The following is a 24,689-nucleotide window of genomic DNA, read 5'->3' on the forward strand; positions in this document are numbered from 1 at the left end:
TATATCTATCTCCCACTACTTTTCTATAGCCATCTAGCCTTGCCTTGTCACATGCTCCCCCTCCCCCCCCGCTCAACACCATAGAGTTCGGCAACTTGGGACGCCAGGCAGTATGCTCATGACAGACCATCAGCATTGCCATGGTGACATCCAGCCGTGTGCCATATGCAGAACTGGAATGGTTGGAGGGATAAGAACCACCTGGTGACCCTTGCATTCTTTTCCTTATTCCGCTGCATCCACTGGAGGGGTGCATGGTCTGTTACAAGAGTAAATCGCCGGCCTATGAGGTAATAACGCAATGTCTCCATAGCCCATTTGACAGCAAGGCATTCTCTCTTGACTACTGCATATTTCTGTTCTCTTGGGAGAAGCATTCTGCTTAGGTAGAGGATCGGATGTTCCTCTTCTCCCACCATTTGCGACAGAACTGCTCCCAACCACACCTCGGAAGTATTTGTTTGTAAAACAAATTCCCTGTTAAATTCCAGGGCTATGAGTACAGGGTCATTACAGAGGGCCGTCCGAAGGTCTGTAAATGCCCCCTCTGCTGCATCGGTCCACTTTACCATGTCCGGACCTCGGGCCTTCACCAGGTCCGTTAGGGGACTTGCCCTAGTGGCGAAGTGGGGAATAAACCGTCGGTAGTAGCCTACCACACCTAGGAACGCACGGACCTGCTTCTTTCAGGTCGGCCGGGGCCAGTTTTGAATTGCCTCTAGCTTATTCGTTTGGGGCTTCTCTATGCCCCTTCCCACAATATATCCCAGGTACCTAGCCTCTGCTAGCCCTATGGCACATTTAGTGGGATTAGCAGTGAGGCCAGCTCGCCTTAAGGTGCGCAGTACTGCCTCAACTTTCTCCAAGTGGGTTCCCCAGTCTGGCGTATGGATGATGACATCATCTAGGTATGCAGCTGCATAACTAGTATGGGGGTGCAGCAGCTTATCCATGAGGCACTGGAATGTGGCTGGGGTCACCATGTAGTCCAAAAGGGAGGACAGTGTACTGGAATAGCCCATTCGGGGTGGAGAATGCTGTCTTTTCTTTAGCTTCTTTGGTCAGAGGAATCTGCCAGTACCCTTTTGTCAGATCCAGTATAGTCAAGAATCGGGCACTACCCAATCGGTCAACCAGTTTGTCGATGCATGGTATGGGGTATGCGTCAAACTGGGGTATTTCATTCAGTCGGCGAAAGTCATTACAGAATCTCATGGTACCGTCAGGTTTAGGCACTAGAACAATTGGACTGGACCACTGGCTTTAAGATTCTTCAATAACCCCTAATTTTAACATTTTCTTTTCTTCGGCCTTGATTTCCTCTCTTTTGGCTGCTGGGATTCGGTAGGGTCTCAATGTTACCTTGGCTCCGGGGATCATGCAGATATGGTGATAGGTCGCAGTTGTCCGCCCTGATTTTGTAGAGAACACATCTCTGTTGTGATTAATCATGTCGGCTGCCTCGATCTTTTGTATCGGCATCAAGTCGGATAATATCCTCACTTGCTCATGTAAGTTATCCTTTTGGGGAAGGGTCTCCTGCATGACTAAGTATGCCTCTTGATCGTGCCAACGTTTTAGAAGTTTGATGTGGTAAATTTGCTCCGATTTCCGGCGGCCTGGCTGCCGCACCTTATAGTTCACCTCTCCCATGGCTTCAGTTATTTCGTAGGGTCCCTGCCACTGGGCCAACAGTTTATTTTCTGCTGTGGACACCAGTACCATCACCTGATCCCCTGGTTGAAACCGTCGAAGCTTCGCTTGGTGATTATAATGAGTTCGTTGGGTCTCCTGTGCTCTCTCCAAGTGTTCCCGTACAATGGGCATAATTCAGGCTATCCGATCTCTCATCTGCAGTACATGCTCAACTATGTTACTTCCAGGATTTGGCTCCTCTTCCCAGGCTTCTCTGACTATATCCAATATGCCCCGAGGGTGGCACCCATATAGTAGTTTCAATGGAGAGAAACCCATGGAGGCTTACGAAACCTCCCGGATGGCCAACATGAGGTAATACAATAAGGTATCCCAATCTTTCCCATCCCGGCTCACCACTTTCCTGATCATGGCCTTGAGGGTCCTATTGAACCTTTCCACAAGGCCGTCTGTTTGCAGGTGGTATACAGAGATCTGTAGTGCTTTTACATGGAGCAATGAAATCATGGAGAAATGAGATCTTTCATCAACTTGGACATGAAAGGTGTCCCTTGATCAGTCAATATCTCCTTGGGTAGCCCAACCCGGGCAAAGATCTGTACTAGCCCCTTAGCTATTGTCTTGGAAGCTGTGTTGCACAGGGGAACAGCTTCGGGGTACCGGGTTGCATAGTCCAGTACAACAAGCACATGTTGGTGGCCCTGAGCTGTCTTCTCTAGGGGCCCTACCAGATCCATGGCTATCCGTTCAAAAGGAACATCTATTATTGGAAGAGGTATCAAAGGAGCCCACAAGTGCAGGCGAGGGCTATGTAACTGACACTCCGGACAAGAGGTGCAGTATCGCCGGACATCTTCATGTACTCCTGGCCAGAAGAACCTCCGCAGGATCAGTGCCTGGATTTTCTCTTCCCCTAGGTGTCCTCCAAACAGGTGATTGTGGGCGAGACTCAATATGGCTTTTTGATGTTTTCGTGGCACCAGAAGTTGTTGTATCTCTTGCTCCTGCATTTGCACCACGCGGGTCAGGAGATCTTTCTTCACTATAAAGTAAGGTCCGGGACCCCGGACCTTCCCATCCACGTGTATCCCATCGATCTCAGCCACCTCTTTCCTGGCGTTACCATATCTGGGCTCTTCGCCTGGTCCCACCCAAAAGTCTCTCTCCTGGGACTAACCTGCCCAAGCTCCCAGGGGCCGGCTTCTGCTTCTTCCAATGGCTCACCGCCATCATGGCTGGGGGCAGCTTCTGGCTCACCTTCTGTGGTGGAAGTTTCTCTGTTGGCTTCTCGCGTGCATCTGCCTACTAGAGAGGTCTTCTGGCCCTGGGTCAGGATCTGGGTTCCCAAGGCCTTCGCGGCCTTCCTCTCTTTTTTTGACTTCCGGATCATTTGGGGGGCTGAGAACAGATCCTGAGAAATCTCAGCGAACATCGGGGGTTGACATTCCCCCAGTGACAAGTCGCTGTCCTCAGGGTCCCCACCTCCCTTCAGCCTTGCCCGGGGGAGTAAATTATCAAACCCTGGATAGTCCCTCCCAATGACTACAGGATATGGGAGTTTAGGAACTATTCCCACGATCACCTCAATAGGGTTTCCCTGAACCTCTGTCTCCACTGGGATGGTGAGGTAATGGCTCACGGCCCCATGCACGCACGTCACTGCTACGCGTTTGGCTTGTAGTAGCTGACTATTTTTACCAGCTTACCTGATATGAGGGTGATAGCACTCCCAGAGTCCACAAGCGCTGTAGTCTCTGCTCCATTTATCTTCACTGGCCTGGTGTAATTATGCAGGGCTAATGCGACCCCCGCGAGGTGGATAAGGGAGCATGGGACCTCCATGGTAGTAAAAAATTTTACAATGGTAGTAAAAAATTGTGCAGATGGTACAAAAATTAATACATAAGACCCCTTGAAATGTGAAACATGATTGGCATAGCAATTTTGAAATGTATCTGCTCCTAGCTGTGAACAGTAAAAACAAAGAAAGTTAATTCATTTAAAGTGCACTGAAATGGCGAAGGCCCCACAACTTCTTTTTGCTGTAGGAGCCCCCACCCCTTGTAATGATGTGGGCCACCCAGCGCTGTTCCACCATATTCAAGCACATTTGTCTCCTCTTCTTTCTTTTCTGCCCATTTTCTTTCTCTCTCTCTCATCCTTTTCTGTCTCTTGTTTCTCTTTCTCTGATCTTTTACTTTCTTCTTCTTTTGCCTGGCTTTGCAACACCCCCAACCCCACAGGCCACAAGAAGGGCAGGGTGGGCCTGGGCCCCCTTGGGCTCTTGTGGTTGAGCTTAGTGCTGTGAAAGCAGAGGAGAGACTCTTAGGCTGGTCAACTGCTATCTGAGCCTTCAACATGTGAAGTGATCCATAGCCAGCTTTCGCAAGACCTGGAAGACAAGACTACTAGCTTCCAAGGAGTTTCCTGCTGCTTTACCTATAGCCACGGAAGGAAATCTGTAGAAGGAAATAGGTTAAGATGTTCATGCTCTTCTCCAAGATCCCAAGTTTGGGTAGCATTTTAAATTCCTTCATATGGTTTTTCTTATGGACCTCTAGCTTTATACAGTTTGATTCCATCTGAGAGTACTACTACGCATGAACATGTGTAGCTGGGATCATGAGAGTTAACCATTCATCCTAAGTGCTCAGCTGGTATCGTGACCGGCATCATTGTGAGAGAACCTAGATAGATAGTCCCTTTCCTGTTCTTTTTCAATTTTCCTTGTCTAAGATATGCTTTGAATGATCTGTTGACCAGCTGGTGAATGCTAAAAGATCATGTACAGTAGTTGTTACTATTTTTATGTATCATTTGTTTGCAGTGGTGCCTCTGAGGTACTAGGAGCTTTTCAGGCACATGAGAAGGTGCAGCCCCTGCCCTGAGGATCTCACTAATTAAGGACAAACAGATTCATCCTAGGCCAGGAAAGGGAACAACAAAAGGGATTTCAATACAACTCAACAAGCGTCATTATAGGCAACATGACAGAAATGTGTTTTGGAGAGGGGCTTAAAAGTGAAGGGTCCTTGTTAATGAGATCAGCTTTCAGTTGCATAAAAATAGAACTGTCACTCAATCAGTTACTACACTATATGTAGAAAAGAAGTAAGAAGAGGGTGGCTTTGGAGTGATTCAGAAGCCCGGAATGGGGTCACGTGAAAGCAGATGAAATAGGTGATTGTTCGAAAGACAAAATGGCAGACAAGGATGGGAACACAAGCACCAATATTAGCTTTTGTATGCAAATCACGTGTTCCAATTGGTCTTAAAACTAAGTCAGGGCTTCTGAATCATTCTAAGGCCTTCTCCTTCTTCTTGTTTCTTTTCTATGTACAGTATGGTAACTGATTACATGTGAATTCTGTTTATAGGAAATAGTAGCTGATTAACCTACGGTTGATGTTTGAAATTGCTAAAATTCTCTGGGATGCCCAAAATAGGAATCAGACTCGCCTAAGTGCAACCAGTACCACAGATGACAACTAACTAACTTAATGAGCTTCTTTCATCATGATGATAACACTGTTAATCAGATTTTCAATTGGTTGATTTATCTGGGAGTGGAAGTGTTATTTGCTTTACAGGATATACTCTGGTATGTCTTCTTTCCCCAAGGCAAATGTATAATACAAGAGACCCATCAGTATAAAGTTTAACAAAATGATCAACTTCAGTAATACTTGTGCTCCCTTCATACCAAGATTTAAATATTTGAGGGTCATTTAACATTCATTTGTTACACTTTTGCAATGTGATTCAGTTGCACAGGACTTTGGGAAATCATTCTCCAAGCTAATGAATCAGGCTTTCAGAATGTGTTTATTAGCTACCCCTCACAGGGAACTGTGACATCTCTCAAATTGAAGCTTGCAAAAAAAAATGACAAAATACATATTTCAAAATGTATTCAATTAATACTTGATGTCTGTAGGACAACTGCGATAGTTTTTTGGGAAAATCAAAGTCAAATTTTGCTCTTATGTAAATTCATTATGTAGATAATTAGGAACTTTAGAATGTCCAAATTACTTTCAGAAAGAAGGATATTAATTTTGTTTATTGAGCTAGAAATAATAAAACATTTGAAAATGTCATTTCATTAACATTATATGAGTATGTATATGGGGGAAAGGAAGATGTAATTTCTTTCTGCAACTTGGGCCAGGAAAATGTAGGACAGAGAAAACAAATGTTCAGTTGTCATTTTAATAATTTATTGTAGACGAGAAGAAATAATCTCTCTTAATCACAAAACAGTTGCCATGCTAATAAGTATTCCATGCTTGTAGCTTCTACAGATGATAGCGCTGCAGAGAAGAAAGGTGGAACTCTCCATGCTGGTTTAATTGTTGGAATTCTGATATTGGTCCTCATTGTAGCAGCAGCCATCCTTGTGACAGTCTATATGTACCATCATCCAACATCAGCAGCTAGTCTCTTCTTTATTGAGGTAAGTCAACAGTGTCATGATGAGTCACTAATTCTGTTACTTGTTTAACATAATTATTCAGAATAGTACTTTCTAAGCTTAAACTACAGACTATTCTTAGAATCAGGTACTAGCTTTAATCTGTAATGTTTAAAGACTCTTAAATACCTAACCCAAAAACTGCTGCTATAAATTCAGCCACTTCCCCCACCCCTCACGACCCTCCTTTTATTTCAAGAAAGTAGGAGTTTTTTACACAATATGTATTCAAAGGCCATTTGCAGTCATTTCAGTTATCAGTCATTTTCACAAAATCTCTTGCTATCTTACAGTTTACTCACTTAAAATAACATTTTGTCACTAGATTTATTGGTAACTATGAAATAGATGCACATTGTCATTTTATTTGCGAGCTTGTATTTATTTTTTAATCTGCTTATTTGTCTAGTGTAAAAATAAAAGAATATGTGCACTAGTAAATTCTGCAAAATGCCTGACCTATGGCAAGTTTAATAACACTTGGGGTAAGCCAGACACTTCTGCAACAGATTCATTTATTGAAATCCTTTAATGCAGTATCTGACAGTGTCTGACAACATAAGACTGGAACATTATTCCTAATGCAGGTATTTGTGGCTCCAGTATATTGTTAGGATCTGCACACTGCTGTGATAAATATTTCTTGTGGAGCTCAGCAGAGTTCATCTGTATCAAGCTAAATATATACTTGCTATACAAAAAAGAAAACTGAGACCACGGATGAAACCAACTTGCAGTATTGGCTTACTTTTAAGAATATGGATACTTGCAACAGACAACAATAAAGATGCATAACAACTGGAAATATCATGAAGGAGTTTCCTTGGGATTTCTTAGGTCAAAGATCAGCCAAAAGGGTCTGGATTATTGATAAAACGTTCAATCTTAGTAACAGAAGCATGAATTGAAATGTAAATTAAACATGGCTTCATCTTTAAAATTACTTTATAGTTAAATAGAGAACTTACATGCAGGAGTAGTGACAGAAATCCAAATGAAATGCTTACAAGTATTGTGAGAGCTCAGGCTATGTTAACTATATTAACCATTTGGGATCAGGATCCAAATAACAAACTCAGGAATTTTTCATACATATCTAAGTGACATACTGAGGCAAATTTCTGTTGGTGTAAGTGAACCCAACTCCGCCGAAGTCAATGGACTTGTGTCTATTTCCATTAAGCAGAAAATTTGGCCCACTGTATTTTTCACTAGCTTTAATTGACCCTGGCATGGGAAACTTATTTATCTGTTAACAAAAACTTCCAAAAAGACTTGATTTGTGTGGCAACACCATTTTTCAAAAGGACAGAAACAAGGTACTGGCTAACAGTAAAATGCATATTAAAAGGGGGTTTCTGAGGTGCGTAGTTACATGGTCCAGAGCAGAAATTCTACAAGTTAACAATTTATTATTATTAAACCTTTGTATTATAGTACAATTGTACACAGTTCTCCTTGGAATAGTAGAGCCATCTAATATATAATATATTTATTGTCACCAAAAGTGAAGTAATCCCAGCATTCAATGCTAATGAACTAGCTTACTAGTTTTCAAGACAGGCTGTTAGAAAATGTGGTAACATGATCTGTCTATCCTACCCAAAATGAATAGGATGCATGAAAATAAGGACAGTTATTGGTATGTAACAAACCAGTGATCATCAAAACTATGACTATTACCCTTACTACTAGTGCTGTAAGCTACATAATCCTTTTTTTTTTTGGCAATGATATACTATTTGTGAAAACCATAAGTTCTGCGGAAATTAACAAAAATACAAGCCTGGGTATTGTGCCAGGAAGGGGTAAGCTTCTTGTGGTCAGTTTCATAATAACAGGTAGAGATGTGCCTTGAACACTGAGACTCAGACTTGCAGAGTATTTTAATTGATTTTTTAGGTGTTTGAAAATGAGTAGAGAAAAGGATTATTCTGAATTTTAGAACATTACCACGGCTTTGGAAATATAATAGCAAGTATCTGCAGCCTACACTAGAGGAGAATGCTGTTGCTTTCTGAAATACAGTTGGTTCTTGCACTGATTGCTTCTATTAAGTACAGTTTTATTGTTTGATCTTTTCAGATTCTTTTTTAACTACTACCACTGATCATTTAATTACACAAAGAAAAACTATAAGTAGTTTAACCAATTGAGAAAATGCATTATAAAGATTCATCCTTCTCACCTGGTGCACAAGGGGATGCACATGCAACTCCCACACCTGGAGATGAGAATGTATCCCCCTAAGATTTGCTTTTGGAAAGAACAAATATACATATGTGGGAGGGAATGTAGAGGAAGATGACAAATTATAATTGTTATATGGAGACAACTTATACAAAAGCATTTACTCATTTGGTTGTAGAAACAATACAAAAGGTTCTGTCAGCATAAAGATTCATGACTGGAAATAAGAGAGATTTCTGAGTAAGTGATGCTGGTGGCACAATGATGTAAAGGGTGTTAGAGGGTGATTTGAGACCAAAATACCAGTCAACAGGGTTAGCAAGGTTCTCCAAATTAGCTAACTTACCTTATTTATTGGAGATAAGTATAATATAGATCTGGTGTTAGTATTGTAGGATATGGATTGAGAAATGTTGCCACAGTCTTGACTAAATAGCATGAAAGAAATTCTCCCTTCCCGGAACACACACACACAAATGTTAGGTAAAATAAGAGTAGTGAACAGGAAAAAAACATTGTTTTCATATATTTTGTATGACTTAAAGCACGGGTAGGCAGGCAACATCTTCACATAATTGTATCTGAACAATTGACCTATAACCATTCTGCTTTTCCAGAATTGGTGTTCCTTGAGTATAGAGCATGAACTGTACCACCTTGCTTTGACTGGTGGGTTAGTCAAGGCTCAAGATGAAGCCAAAAATTCATTCTCATTTGTCATACTCAATCAAGATTTGAATCTAGGTCTCCAGAGTGAAGGCTAGTCAATGCAATAAATAAATAGCCAATGCACTGATGGGGAGAGAAGAAAGAAAGGAAGTGGACCTGGCTTTCCTATGCTTATAAAAACAAGCTATCTGCACCCTTATAAAACATCTTATTGAATTAAATTATAACCTTTGTACAGAATTTTTAACCCAAGTTATAGAATTCTGTAACAGAAGTACAAAGAATCCACTCTTAAATTCTATAGGACGATCTTTTAATTCTCTATGAAGTATGTAATTTTTTACTAGATTCTGGTTTTCCTCCTTTCCCCCCCCTGCTGTGGGTGATGGCTTATCTTAAGTGATCACTCTCCTTACAGTGTGTATGATAAACCCATTGTTTCATGTTCTCTGTGTGTGTGTATATAAATCTCTCCTCTGTTTTTTCCACCAAATGCATCCGATGAAGTGAGCTGTAGCTCACGAAAGCTTATGCTCTAATAAATCTGTTAGTCTCTAAGGTGCCACAAGTACTCCTTTTCTTTTTGCGAATACAGACTAACACGGCTGCTACTCTGAAATCTGTAGGTTTATAGAGAGACTGCTATAGAACCCTTTGGGTTTTATTAAACTGTATAAGACTTTTTCCATGCGGAAGGTGTTTGTGTCTGGACTGGGTCTGAATGCTGTGACTCAGAAATATTTTGGTTGTCAGTTAGGAAGTCACAGATGAGCCCCTTTAATTGGAGTTTGTATATATAGCTACTTCCTCTTGTTTGATTACATACTACAATTATACATTGTTCCTGCATCATATCACAGTAGGAAGAGACTGCAGTGTGATTTCCATTTGCAATCTATATATCATTAGGCTGGATAGCCAGTCACCCTATATAAACCAACTGCCATGTAGCATGTACTCTGACTGGACCCCATGACACCTGTACAGTACATACTCTTAGTTAACATCAACAGGTTTCATTTGTATTTATACAATTTTTTTTGAAAGAAGACAGCAAACTGCAATTAATTTTCACTAATCAAAGCATTTTATTATTCACTGCTCTTCATTATAATATCTATTGCCATCTATTTTAATAGCAAATATTCACCATAACAACAGATGTATAGGACAATCTCTGCTGATGTTTTGTTAGCTTGTTAATGTAATGAACCGAAAAAGATTTTACTCCTCTTTTAACTTTGTGTTTTGAAATAGAAAATGTTTTATTTAAAACTGGAATAATTTTGACATGTTTTGACATTAAATAATTTTGACATGTTTTGACATTAAATAATTTTGACATTAAATAACAAATGTGATACTCCTTAGTTGGTATGTAAACAGATACATCTACACTAAGAGCAAGGGGTGTGATTCCCAGTTCATGTAGACATACTTGTGCTAGTATTCATCTGAGCAAAGATGCTAAAAATAGTGGTGTACCTTCAGGAAGCTTGGACAGCCACAATGGTAGCACAGGCTAGCCGCTCTGAGTACAAACCCACCTGAACCCCATAGGTATGTACTCAAGGGAGCTAGCCTGTGTCACCAATGCTGCTGTCCACGCTACCATGGCTACACTACTATTTTAGCAGGCTAGCTCAGAGGAGAGCTAGCACACTTATGTTTCTGTAGGCTGGGAATCACACCCCTACCTAGCAGCGCAGACATAGGCTAAATCAGCAAGAATTTTCCATCATTTGCAGGGATGGGGGATTCTTGGTGGAGATTTTAGTACTGGTCAGCAAGGTCAATTTTCACTATAAAAGAGGTAGTTATTAATCAGTCATTTCTTCTTATCACATATTAATGAACTTGCAGGTATTTAATAATCCTTAGTATATTTTAGAGCATATCCAACAATCAAGTACAGAGTAATGGATATCAGCAATGAATTGATTATAAGAGAACTTCATAGATTGAAAATTGTTTATCAAGTTCCATGGCTGGCTTTCAAATTGTCCACTCAGACGGCACTGCCCCTTTTTCCACTCTTTGGATTGGAGGAGAATAAATGTATCCAAATGGAGCAGGGAACCCAGACAAAGAAAGCAGGAACAATGTAGTAGTAGTGCTTTCTATGGCAACTATGTTTCGAGCTTTGCATGTTTTCAGGAGGAAATGGGTAGAGAGAGAAGGATTATTTTAGGCAGCATGATTCCTTTATAGTTCCAAGTTGGAACACTTATTCACCCTCTTGAAAGTGGTAGTTCATGTTTATTATTCAGGAGAAAAGCAAACAGCAAATATGCTGAGCTGGATTGCTGCCAAAGGAAAAGGGGACAGGGAAATTAAAACAAATTTCTTTGAAGTAGCACACATGTAGCTAACATTTCCATGTTAGTTAATGACACGACAGAACACAGAATACCTCTTGTGTCATTTCTGAGAAAATTAGGGGTTTTTTCACCTTTTGACTGGAAACCTAGAATTCTACAATAATGGAACCTACCCTACAGCTTGTAGTAATGTTCTTACAGCACTGGGAATCATTACATGGACCACAGGAGTATTTCTTTTAAAAGGGGAGGAATTGTCTAGAAGAGTACAGTATTTAGACATACCTTAGAAGAAATACATAGCAGTTGATGGAATTTCTTGGGAAATGCTATTCCAAAAAGATAAGTCCAGGTTGTTCCAACAGCCACCAGCAACTTTATCAAAAAAGAAACCCAGAAAAAAAGGTCAAAACCAGAAAGTCCACCAGAGATTGTAATAATACCAATGCAAGAAGAACATACACCAGAGGTTGGCATACAGTCTTACAGCTGCCACTAATTCTGGAGATGGTAAAAGAACAACCTAGCTCTCACTTTCTTCGTGGAAAGACTCCCTCTGAAATCAATGGATTTGGATGAAATCCTAAAAGAGCATGTGAAAGACATGCCAAATTCACAGCTGGTATCAACTGCCACTGCTGCAGTGAACTAGAAGGGCTGTACCAGTTGATACCAGCAGAGAATTTGGCACTCAATTGTACAATAAACAAAAAAGATGAAGGGCTAACTCCTCATTCCATTGCTACAAGCAGGAAAACTCGCATTGAATATTAATAGAGTATCTATGTACTAAAGCACTTTTGAGTAGTTTTGTAGCTGTACAATTAATAAAGTTTTACACAGACACACACACATATTCCCCTCTGGTCTCTGCACTAAAAAGTTGTCTACACAGAGGGGTAAAGCATTCTACATGGGATGTGATTTTTTAAGTGCTCTAACATAATGCATTTTAATTTGTCTGTGTAGAACCTGTTGATGTGCACTAAAGGTTCCCCAGTGCACTTTAGCATAGTGCTGTTTCAAACCGCAAAACATTAAATTACACACCAGCAGGGTCTACACAGACCATTTAACATGCATTATGTTAGTGCACTTTAGAAATCACAACCCTGTAGAGGTTATTACCCTGCTGTGAGTCTGTATATTTTAAGTTGTACATTGGTTACGTTACTGAGGTTGATTAGCAAACACTCTCTTTTTTATGTAAGAGCACAGAAAAGGATGAAGCTGAAGTACGTTTTTCTCTGTTTCATCATTTGTGTGACTTATGGGCATCACACTGCATGCATGAAAGCATACACATGCTCTTTTTCATTCTTTTTGAAAACAAACCAAAGTGGTGAAGGAAGGAAGCTACAGTCTGCAGGGGCTAATTTAACTATGTCTACATTCTTAGTGGAATACTGGGTTTCAACAAATTGTATGCCCAAGACAAGAAAAATGCTATTAACTTCAAAAGAAGCAGTGGTCTTGAGATTTCTGTGAACTTTTCCTTAGAGTATGAAGCAAAGTAGGTGCTGAAGTCTTTGTACTTGGTTTATTGAGCACAAAACATATCTTCAGTTACATTTGGAACAGAAAATAGATTTTGAACTGATAGTCGGGTGACCAGATAGCAAGGGTGAAAAATCGGGACAGGGGGTGAGAAGTAACTGGCACGTTTGTAAGACAAAGCCCCAAATATCGGGACTGTCCCTATAAAATCGGGACATCTGGTCACCTAACTGATAGTATGATTTTTGTGTGGATTTATTAGTTAACTAGCAATGATATCTGTATCATTTATACAGAATGGTGTCAGGTAGTTTCATAATTTTTCAAAAAAAATCCTTTTTTTATTATTAATCATTTGGAAGATTGAAATTTAATCTGACACCTCTCTATTTCTTCTTCTCTCCAGTGTATCCAACATGCATTTCCTTGTTTGTTATTATTGGACTACTCATAATTAAGTGCTATAGCACTTATTTAGGGGATAATACTGAAAGTTTCTATCTCAGAAAATAAAATGTGTATGTGGTCAAGTGGAAAGAATTATGAACTTTTCAAACAAAAGGACCACTCCTGTTCTCATTGACATTTCAATGGGAACAGGCCACAAACCAAGAAAAATGTTTTTATTATAATATGGAGCCTATTTACTTTTAGAGGGTTCCTTTTAAATAAAACATAAATAAAACATAATGAGTAAAGATGCATTTTCAATGTAATAGAAGAGATATTGCCTGCTCAGGTTCTTTTTTAAATTATTGTTAAGATCTTTTTCCCCTCTTGGAATACAAAAGTAAAATACATTTAGTTGCCAGGAATACTTCCTTTTGAATCAGTTCACAGATTGACTCTGACCTTCAGGAATTCCTTCACAGTGTCTCTTGAGAATAAGGGATGTTGCAGCAAGATTAGACTTTAAACTCCCCCTTGCTGATTTTTGGAGGATAATGCACATATAAAGACTGATATCTTTCATATTTGTTTTAACAAGACCACAGCTCACATTAGATGCCTTAGATACAACAAAATTAATGAACCACAATAATAGTTAGCTATAATACAATTATAAAATAATTAATTTATCCACTAATCTATGTAGCATAAAATTTACTGCAGTCAGGATGTAAGATTTGTCTGGCAAAAAGCCAGGCATGATGTGCCAGTTATGTTGGATTACATGCCTGTGAATATAAGAACACATGAAACCGAGATGAATTGAAGGGTGTGCTGTATAAAGATTAAATACAAGAAAACATGGTTCAGGAATTTCTGAAGTTGCATTTGAATGAGGTTATATTCCTACCTGTGTAACTTGGTTGATTCAAATGTGAGCCTTGGGGTGAAAGGGAATTATGCGTGAAGGACAAACTAGACAAAATTAAGAGGTAATATGTGAGATGACAAAAATTAGACTGTCTTGTATCCAGGCATCTTTACGCTACTTGCTCCCACTTACCTGTGTGTAAGACTACATCTATACTATGCAGCACTGGTGGAGGTGTATAGTATCAATGTAGCTACATGCCTCAGTGAAAAGCAGGCTCCATCCACACTACAGTGTGTAGCTACCCATTGTCAGCAAAAAGCTCTGGCAGAGGGAGAGAGCAGAGAAAGGCTTCAGCAGTTCCCTACGGCCAGAACCTTTTACTGTGATGAGGAAAGGCAGAGCTGGCAGGGAGCTGGCAGAGCCTTTCCCCAATATGGGAGCCTTTTCCTGCTGCTGGTGTCTTTCACTGCAGCGAGAAAGGGCTTTGCAGCAGGGAGGGTCAGGAGCCTTTCCCTGCTGTCCCCCTCCCACCATGAAAATAGCATTGCTAAAAATAGCAGTGTAGATGGGAAAGCAAGGAGAGAGTGTATAGGGTAGGTACTTGGATACATACTTACACCCTTCAGGCATGTCTCTACTCTGCTTAACTAAACCATGCATCACCAGCTGTGCTGCTATCTATATCCATGCTGGCAGGGCTTTGCAGGTATATACGCTACACACTGCCGAAAGAGGCGTTCATTGTTGATGTACCCAAAGAGAGACTATGCGGATGTAACTTACATAGAGAAGCCAAAGCAGGAGTGGTATGATGGCACGTGAGTGTAAGTAAAGCCTGGCAACAGCACAATGGTATTCCTCTATGGCAGTTCTCAGCTGGGGTACAGTGCTGCAGGAACCATGGCCAACTGTCATGAATTAGGTTTGGGTTTAGATTGTGTTGTCTTACTTCAGGGCTAGTGCAGGGGCAGCTTGAGAATCAGGGAGCCATTATCAGCTCTCCATTACTGAGTGGATCTTGGCACAGGAGAGAAACTGGCCCCATTAGAATTACTTCCCTTCATCAGGCTCAGTGTGCCAAATTCAGAGATTGGGTGTCTGTGTTGGTGATAATTACACGTTGGTAAGTAGTTCTGAGTCTAAGTAACTGTAGAGGTAGTTTAGGTTGGTCTAAAGTTCACACTGAGGAAACCAAAAGATGTAAATTATCCCTATCTAGTTGTCCTGCAGTGATTAGATACCAATCTCAGGGCAGACTGTTGAGAACCAGAGCACAAACCCCAAGTTGGTTGTGAATTCTATACTTATATTCCACCAGCCAATTTTCAATTGTAAACTTCTCAAGTACTATAACAGCTTTAACATGGAGTCACAGGCAGTCCCCTTGGGATCCCCAATCTGTCTTGCCACCCAGATAAGCCTACCTTTGTGATACACCAAGAATCACAGCAATCACAGGTTACTCCCAGTGCCAAAGGACCAGTCGCTTACCCCAGGCCAATTGCACCTTAGATTTCATACCAAAGGTAACGTTTGTAGCCAACCCTATAATAAACTATCTGAAGATTTATTAAATAGGAAAAGGAAACGAGAAAGTTATTTACAAGGTTAAAGCAGGTAAACATACATACACAAATGAGTTACAATCTTAAGTTTCAAAAGGTAATGGAAGCACCTATAATAAGCAAACTCTGTATTGCCTTTTAGGCTAATCCAGGCTAAGCAGCTGGAGATAATTTACTTTTGCCTAGAAAACCTTGCTGCTAGAGTCCAAGCATCATAAAGATACAGCTCCTTCTTGTTTGTGGTTTTTATTCACTCCCTGCCCCCACCATGGTTTGAGCTGCAAACTCAGCTGATGGGAGGAATCCACTTGCATACCTTATCTGTATGGGAGTGGGAGAAGAGCAGAACAACAGAGTCTTCTGTCCTCTTTAATGTTTCCCAATAATCCATCCGATGTTGATGAACCTTCCTTGTCGGGCAGGAAGTAACATCTTCTGTTGGAGACCAACACTTTGCACTAGTTGATGTCTCTCTCCTATCTGGTGATTTACACAGTCACAGAGGCTTACGCAACAAATGCTCGACTATTACCTTTTAACAACGGAAGCAGATGCTATAAGTGAAAATAATGCATTCAGCAACTCACACGCATTCAATGAAGACTAAACACTTCCTTATAATTTTAATACCTATTTTAATTATATTAACACAAAGGCGAGCTGGACTGATTCCAGCCATGTATTTGTCAGTGTTCATTTGAGACATGGGGACCTTGGCATGATGCGTCATCAGGTCTGCCAGCATCACAGTCTCTACTTTGACTCCCAATAGGGGTAAGACTGGGGGGTTCTTTCTGCCCCACTCTTACCCCCAACCTCCACCCCAATTGGCTGTTTGAAAGGAGACAACTGAAGAAAAAATAATATAATAATTGAAAATCTAGTTTGCAATATTTTTCCTGGTGTTGACTTTCAGATTTCTTGCCCTGATGGGCTTTTTGGGCTCCATCTAAGGTTCAGCATTTTACATCTTTGTCTATAGCAGCACATAGCAGATAAGATTGCACAGTGATAGGTAAGGATTTTTCATAACTATTTCTAACAATGCAGTGATTTCACAGATGCTGCGTAGCTCTTTAAAATAATGCAAAATAAATAGGAGAAAGAGAAATGTAAGGCCAGATTCTCAGCTGGTTTAAATTGAAGTTGATGGAGCTATGCTGATTTACATCAGCTGAGGATTTGGCCCATAATTGCTTTTTTTTTGTCTGAAAATGGCAAGGCACCCCTGCTCATGAGCACTGTCACTGATCTAATTCTTCCCTGCACTGACAGACGAGTTCCACATCCTGAAACTAATGATTAAAAGAAAAAGAAGTATAATTTTTCTCTTCTTTGAAAGTTCTATATTATCCTGGCATTTGCTATTGATCTAATTGTTATTGCACTGCACTGACAATACATTTATATCTTCAAGAGCTTATTCAGCTCAGCGGGAACCAGCAACTCAGCAGGGAAGACCCAGATCATGTCAGTTGGAAAAACCTGTAAAATAAATAATTATCACTGAAAATAAAAGTCAAAAGGGTAAGGAAGGAGGTGTCCAGTTTCTCATCATTCAGCAGCTGACTGCTTAGATGATCCTATCTACTGCTGGTCCTTAAAGTTGCAGAAACTTTTTTTTATAAGGAGAAGCATTTTAAATCGAAGAGGTCTACTTTGGAGAAGGATTTGTATCGAGTGAAAGAAAGAAATGAATAAGGTATTTTCATTGGTATCTCCATATCATCCTTTTGACTTGTACAGTCAACAGTACTTGGGTCAATCTGTACTTTAAAATAATTTCTATTATGCATCCAATTCTTGTGGTACCAGGCAAGTCATGTTACCTAGTTACTTGGAAGTAAGGTATATTGGAGACACAGTGTTTGCAGGCACTTTGGGTTGGACCTGATATTTCAATACCTGCTCATGTCTGACTGACATTTAGTCAAAAGAATTGGGTGTTTCGGGTTCGGAGAAAAAAAACAGGCTCGCACTAAAATTGCAAGTATTCAAAAAATACTTGGATAACTGTGAGGGTGCAGATGACCCATAGAGCAATCCTGTTATAGCCAAGATCATCAGTGGTAGACAAGACTAGGCATTTGATTACTTGTCATGGGACAATGGTAGTCCTGGATATCATAATCAAATATTAGTTTATTTGCATAAGGATGATATGGGATCTTGTTGATAGTGTGTTAACATATGCCTTTATTCCTTAGTGGACATTACAATTTATTTTAATTAATGTTGAAGACTGCAAAGCTATCACAGATAATAGTTGTCTAATATTTAGTAAAAAGGAACACAATTTATATGTTCCTATTGAGAATGTACTAATATTGATTGGATAAATTGTATAGTAAGATCAAAATGTAATAGATTAATATATTTTCTTCCTCCTTTCTTGGTTCATTGGGTAATTTTGTACTATCCTTTTAAAGCTTTGGCACTCAACCTTGAGAGTTGTGAGGAATCTATATTTAAATATCTCTGCTTGTGAGACATAAACATCTGCTGTTGTCAAAGACTGAAGTTCAGTCAAAAAGCCCATGAGTACTTCTAATAAACTTTTCACTTGATGTTAGATATCTTTATAAGTCTAATCCACTGAGCTGGATAAGAATATGTGCCATAGACAGGACTTCTGTGAATTGTGTGAGATATAACATTTGTCAGAAACAGTGGAGGTTCCCTTTTAAAGTTAAAAAGAATGGTAGATACAGAATATAGAGCTAGGGAGGGCAGGGTTGCATTAGAAACCTGAACTTGAAAGATGCTCAGTACCTTCAACTCGCATGGATTTTAATGGGAGGTGATGGTGTTATGTCCCTCTGAGAAGGCCTTCAGGACTTTGCAGGATCAGGCTCTTACACAGATGTAAATCAGAGTAACTCTATTACAGTCAATTATACACATGTAAAATAGGCATGGGAGGAGACTCAAATCTCCATGAATCAAGGTAAGACCACATGATGAAGTTGGTAACTGGTTAGGAATGAAACTGCACAGCAGACATTTTGGGATTTGTTGCTGGTAGGATGATACTATTAAAGCAATAGGCAGGTTTTGCTAGTAGTTTACAGGCTTCTCAGTACAGGAAATGGAAAGAGACATGACTGTAATGGAGGTTGTCCTTGATTAGTTTTCTGACACAGTAGCTGGTCTCACTGCATAGGATTGTACTATTTTTATAGTCCTCAGTGTGCAGTTGTAGAGGATGGTACATGTCACCAAATTACTCTCCACAGATAATATTATCCACAGGTAATACAAACTTATTTTGCAGAAGCATGAAAGGAAATGTAAAAAAAGAATTATTAAGAATTGCAGCAAACTAACAATGAAGCACAGTGTTCAGTGTGCATCATTATAATTACTATAAATGAATTCCTGTCACAGGTGAAATGTACCATACTATTGACTGATCTTTCATAGAGATTATATGGATCTTTATAAGGGATAACAATATGTTTCTCAGTTCCTACAGGAGGCCAGGGAAAGCAGTCATTAGGTGCCAGTACTTCCATATTATAGTGCTTGTACTCTATCTGAAAATGATTATATGCCAGTGAGCACATCTGTTCAGAACTTCTATAATCGATCTTCTCCTACATCACTTATCTCCTAATCTTTATATTCCTATGGCATCTGCCCAGTAGACTTTTCCTGCCCTCTGGCTCACATTCAATGAATTTCCTTCTTCTTGTTTTTATATATATTTAAAAACATCTTCCATTTATTTTGTAGCAGTTTCTTTACTGAAACACAGAAATGATTGTTTCCTTTGTTTTCAGGATAACATTGATTAGAAATCCTGACTGAATTCTAGGCTGTAAAGAGGTATATTCAGTTATAATTTTCTGCAGAACTTCTCAACTGAATTGCAGTTGTCTGTTCATCTCAAAGCTATGTACTATATTATTTTATAGTTATGTCATCAGTGGTCCTGTGGATAACTATAGATGGGAAGCCTTGTTGGCAATAGAAAATCCATCACACCTCTTTAAATGGTGTCTGGTTTTTCAGAGTGAGTCTGAAGATTGAAACCAAAGGTTTGTTTTCCTTTTCCTCTCTTGTAGAACTATGCCAGAGGTAATGTCCTTTACTAGAACCCTCGTCATGAAACTCAGCCAATCAGATTACATTTCTAGATGGCACTAATTTATATGAGAATCTGGTGGAGGGTTCAGCTTGGGACATGTCTGGGGTTCTTTTAAACACATTACTCTGCAACTGAAAATCAGCTGATTTAAAGCTGACCTGCAAAGGATTTCATAAAAGTCCCTCAATTCAGTATGTGTTGAATGCCCTCAGTTGCCAAACTAATTGGGGCATATAGCTCATTACAAGCTCTATCTCTTAGAAAGCAGTTTCATGGGTCTTCTGAATCCCCTGAACAAAGCAGCCAAGCTCCTAATGTGGATGTGGATCCTTCTGTGGTTGACTGAAATTCTGTCAGCAAAGAAAGAATGCTATGGGGGCATATTTGTTTGCATGCCATATTTATTTGTGGCTGATAACTCCATTCTGATGCCAGGAATAAGAGTGATGCCCTGAGGCCCAGGATTCACCCAAATGAAAAGGTGGTGAGGGGAATAGTGCTACCCACTGGGATAAGCCTGGAGACCTCCCAGTACAATAATAACAAAGAGAAGAAGCCCCAAACTTCCACACTGTAGTACTTTGGTTGGGAAACACCTCACCTGTGCTCTTAAAAAGTAGACAGGAAAAACCCATCCTGCTCCAGGGTCTGCATAAAGATGTTTATTCCAGGCTAAGGGCAGTAGGAACTCCAGCAGACTGCATGGTCCCCAGCAGTGGTGCAATGGATGGGTCCATCACAGGAGTTTGAGTTTGGAAATGAATTATCCTGCTCTGGAACTATTTCTCTTTTTTACCCTTATGACCTTCCACAGGGAACCAACCTCTTTCCCCACATATGGCAGGTCATTCTTCTTCACACTCAGTATCCATGGCCTTCTGGGGGTTGCAAGACTGGAGGTATTTTCCTCTAGCAGATTTGCTTAGGAAGATAAACTTGGGACCTATTTCTGGAAGATTCACTCGTGTCAAAAATCCCAGTGAATTCAGTTGCAATACACTTTGTAATACATGCTGTGAGAGCAAACGAGAGTCTTAGTAGCCCTATTTACAGTACAGCAGTTCAGAAAATAGCCTCAAAGGTTTCAAATTCTAAGTGAAAGAATCATGTTTTCTACCTACTTGAGAGAGAGCAAATGCAGAGAATTTATTATGCTGTTCCTGGGCTGCTGTGGTAGCTTGAGGAGCTTCAAATCCCATGATGCCCATTAATTTACTTTTCGTTTTATCAATTAAAACTGTAATATCTCTACAGTTTTATCTGGGTCAGCAACAAAGTCAAGTGAATCGGTAGCTTGTCAATGTTCTGTTTTCAAAGACTAGATCTTCCTACATACACACATACAAAAAACACAGCAACAAAAACCCTAATGTATGTTATTAGCAATGTAAAACCTGACAAGGTAGCACAAAAATATTTCTCTTACCTCTGGCATGAAAAGAATCTTCACAAAGTTTCAACTCTGATATTTGAATATGACCTTCAGATTTATTTGTTAGTTTCTGGGGCAACAGCTGACATTTATGCTCTATCCCATGTCAGGTGAACTGATTCATTTTTCATCAAAAGGAAATGCTAATTAAAAAGTATCTTGCCCGTAGACTGCAGAGCTAAAAATGGTAAAATCAGGTTGGAAAACATCTTAATACATTAAAACTTAGGTCATCCTTAGTCACTGTCTTCTGAGACTCTGTTTGTAATTATTTTTCCTATTGGTTTTCCATTGGTTTTTCATTTTCTCATTTCATTAGACTTATATCAGGTCAAATTCTTGCTCTAATTTACATGGTGTAAGTCTGGAATAACTTCATTGGATTTACACCAGTGAATCTGAGAACAGAATTTGATCCCTCTTCATTAGCAATAACCTAACTGTCCTTTTTAATTTTTAAAACAATCTGAATCAAGTATACATGGAAAGTCTAACAAAAAGTTGGAATGGGCTGAGTTGCCTTATTAGGAAAAACATGTCCTTTCAAAAGAACAGCACTATACAGTCCTACTTTTAACATTGCAGAGTTTTACACAATGAAGCCATAGGTTTTAAATAACAGTCAAATAAAATTTAATATTGCACACCTCAAAAGCACACCTGACCCTAGAAGGGGGCGGGGAGGAGAAGGAGCAGCAGCTTTTGTAGTATATCTGCATGACAGTGATCCCCATGTAAGCCTTTCTTTGTGCCCTACCACCAATGTCCTCACAGTTACAGTCTTTTTGAGATTGGAATTCAGCAGTCCCTGAGAAATTCTTTAGCTAATCCTGCTCTAAATCAGCTTCACTAATCCCAATATAATGTAACAGCAGCGGGTGTTCAGTGGTTCTTAGCACAGATTCTCTCTACCATCAAATATACTAAACAGCAAGAAGCACAATAACACTACAGCAAAAGGAGACATTTAGAGGAATTTATTTTCAGGACAGGAAAAGTAAAAAGATCTTGTGGTCAGAACAGAGTTTTCCTCACCAAGTATAAATCTGAGAAAAAGCCATTTAGGCTGTGTCTCGGTCTTAAAATGAAACTATAAAATTGTAAGTGATTTTTCTTTCCTCATCCTTCTGTTTAACTTGAGCACTTTTGGAATGTTCGCTTTGTAATTCAGCAGTCCCCCAAAGCGGACTGCTACTTTATGTAGCAGCTTTGAAGAAGAAACAATAGATAATTAATAATATATTTACTTAAGCCACAATTTTCAGAAGTCACTAATGACTTTGGCCATTTAATTTGAGATACCTTGAAGGGCCTGCTTTTCAGAAAGTACTGAGCAATCATCCCTTGAAAATCAGCATCCTTAAATATGCATCAGCTTGGGCACCCAAAAATTGAGCCCCATAAGCACTAGTTACTTTTGAAAATTTAGGGCTTAGAAGTGTCTTTCATCTCAGAAGGCATTGTAGATACACAGAAATCTCATTTCATCTACCACTGAAATGTATCCACTTCACTTGGCTGGTTCTTGGCTGCTGCTTAAAGAACTGATCCAGGGCCTGATGAAGTCAATAGAAAAAAATTCTGTGGGAGCTGGATGAGGCCCTAACAGTACAAAACACATTGGGATGGTTGGAATGAAGATACTACATGTATTTGAAACGGCTGCAGGGAAACTTACTCAGGCAAAATGTAGTTATCTGGCTATACCAAAAGAAGTACCAGAGACATTTGATATGGTTTTAATCAGGCTGTGACTTTATTATTAGATGTCTGGGATGTCTTCTGCCAGCCCCCACTCTTTTTCCATCCAGGTCTCCCAGCCAACCCATTGCTGGGACCATACCAACTGCCCCCCACCTCGTAGCAGGCTTAAGGTGGACTATAAGAAAGCAGGGGTTGGCTCCCTACCATACCATTAATAGGAGCCCCAAACCCTCCCCCCATTCCATTCCTTTAATCAATACCTCCTTTTTAAATCCTTTACCAAGCCATTTATCTGGTCACTCTATGCCTTTCCTATGGTGTGCCTACACGGGACAACCGCCACAAGGAGGTGTCAGGTGTGGGTCTGGCTGCCTCCCCCACAAACCCAGTCGGGTTCCCAGACATCTCCCACTGCCCTCTTTTATATTGGCCAAAACCAAATTAGCACCCACGTCTGGCAGGGGAACCCGACCCTCCCTGAATAATTCTGGTGCACCAGGTTGCAAAATAGCCAAGCCTCTTATGACCCCAGGAAATCTGGTCACCACCTTGTTCAGATCCTCTTCGCCTTATCCAACAAGGTGGTGCCCCATGGCTCCCTGCCAGACCATGCATTAATGCTTGTCTGACTATACAATTTTTACACCTGGCAAAATTCAAGGATCAATACTGCATCTATTTGAAACTGGTGCAGGAAAAATTATTCAGGCAGAATGTAGTTATTCAAATCAGAATTTTAATTTCTTGGAAACCCAGGTAAGAGTGCCAGAATTTGGCTCTAAGGACTGATATGAAACAGAAATATCTGTTGTATTAATATAGATGGAATATATGGACCCAAAGAGTCAAAGATGTTAACATGACCCTGAAATGGCCCCATATCAAACATTTTTAAACAAGGTTCAGGCTTAATACCATGGCAAACACATCATCAAAACCCTTTTTAACCTTTTATAAAAGGTACAGAAGAAGAAGGATAAACAGTTAAAGCATTTGAAATGTAAAGTATTAAGTAAGTATTTCATTGGTTCCCTTTCAAAATAGAGTCTTTCGAAGTAAAAACACTTTATTTGACAGTCTCTTAGATGGTATTAAAGATGGTAATAACTGTTCTCTTGGAAAAAAGAAAAGAAGTTAGTTGAAATGAGCCAGAGCTATTGTCGGTAAAGTCCAACCCTGTTTCTTAGAAGACAAACCAAGACAAACATGCACAAGACGAGAGAAAAAGATAGGAAAAACAGCTTCCATATCTGTTGAATGTTGATTCATTTGCAATCGCATTGTATGAAAAACACAGGCACTGTCTTGTCAGACACTCTGAGACATAGCAAACTTGTTACAGACTTGGCTGTTTGGGGCATTGCTTTTAGCTCCCTCTTTCTAGGCAGAGGATCACAGCAGAATTGCAAAATATGCAGTCTTGGCTGGCTAAGCCAGACTTTTGTTAGACAGAAGGAAAAAGGAGAGGGATAGGAAAGAAAAAAAGAGTGGGAGGAAAAAGAACACATTTGGGCAAGGGTTAGACAGAGTCTCACATCCAGGTGGTGACTGAAATTTAGCTGGTGCCAGTAGAAGCGGAGTAGTGATGACATCTGGGTCCCCTCTTTCTGGCCCAGTCTGCTCAGAATAACTTTCAGGCTTAGGACAAAGACAGTTTGAGGTCCCCAGAGCTGGTGGGGTTTGCAGTCATGATGGTGAAGCTCTCTCCTTCCTCTTAGTCTGATTTTTCAGTCAGCCAATGTTGCATAGTCAGCTTTCCCCCCCTCCAAAAAAATCTCCTTTTGAGGACACCAAAAGGGAGCGATGGGTGGAATAGCCCATCCCCCT

The 24,689-nt window shown here is 40.0% G+C and overlaps 1 protein-coding gene across 1 annotated transcript in view; it reads left to right on the forward strand.

Annotated features, from left to right (window-relative positions):
- The window catches only part of PLXDC2 (plexin domain containing 2), a 390,541-nt gene that overhangs the window by 363,295 nt on the left and 2,557 nt on the right, over positions 1-24,689 (forward strand). The window contains exon 13 of the mRNA XM_038393403.2: positions 5,952-6,112. Coding sequence (XP_038249331.1) covers positions 5,952-6,112 — 161 coding nt within the window. The remainder of the gene's footprint in view (positions 1-5,951; positions 6,113-24,689) is intronic.

This window comes from Dermochelys coriacea, chromosome 2 (genome assembly GCF_009764565.3).
Source record: "Dermochelys coriacea isolate rDerCor1 chromosome 2, rDerCor1.pri.v4, whole genome shotgun sequence".
NCBI lineage: Eukaryota > Metazoa > Chordata > Testudines > Dermochelyidae > Dermochelys > Dermochelys coriacea.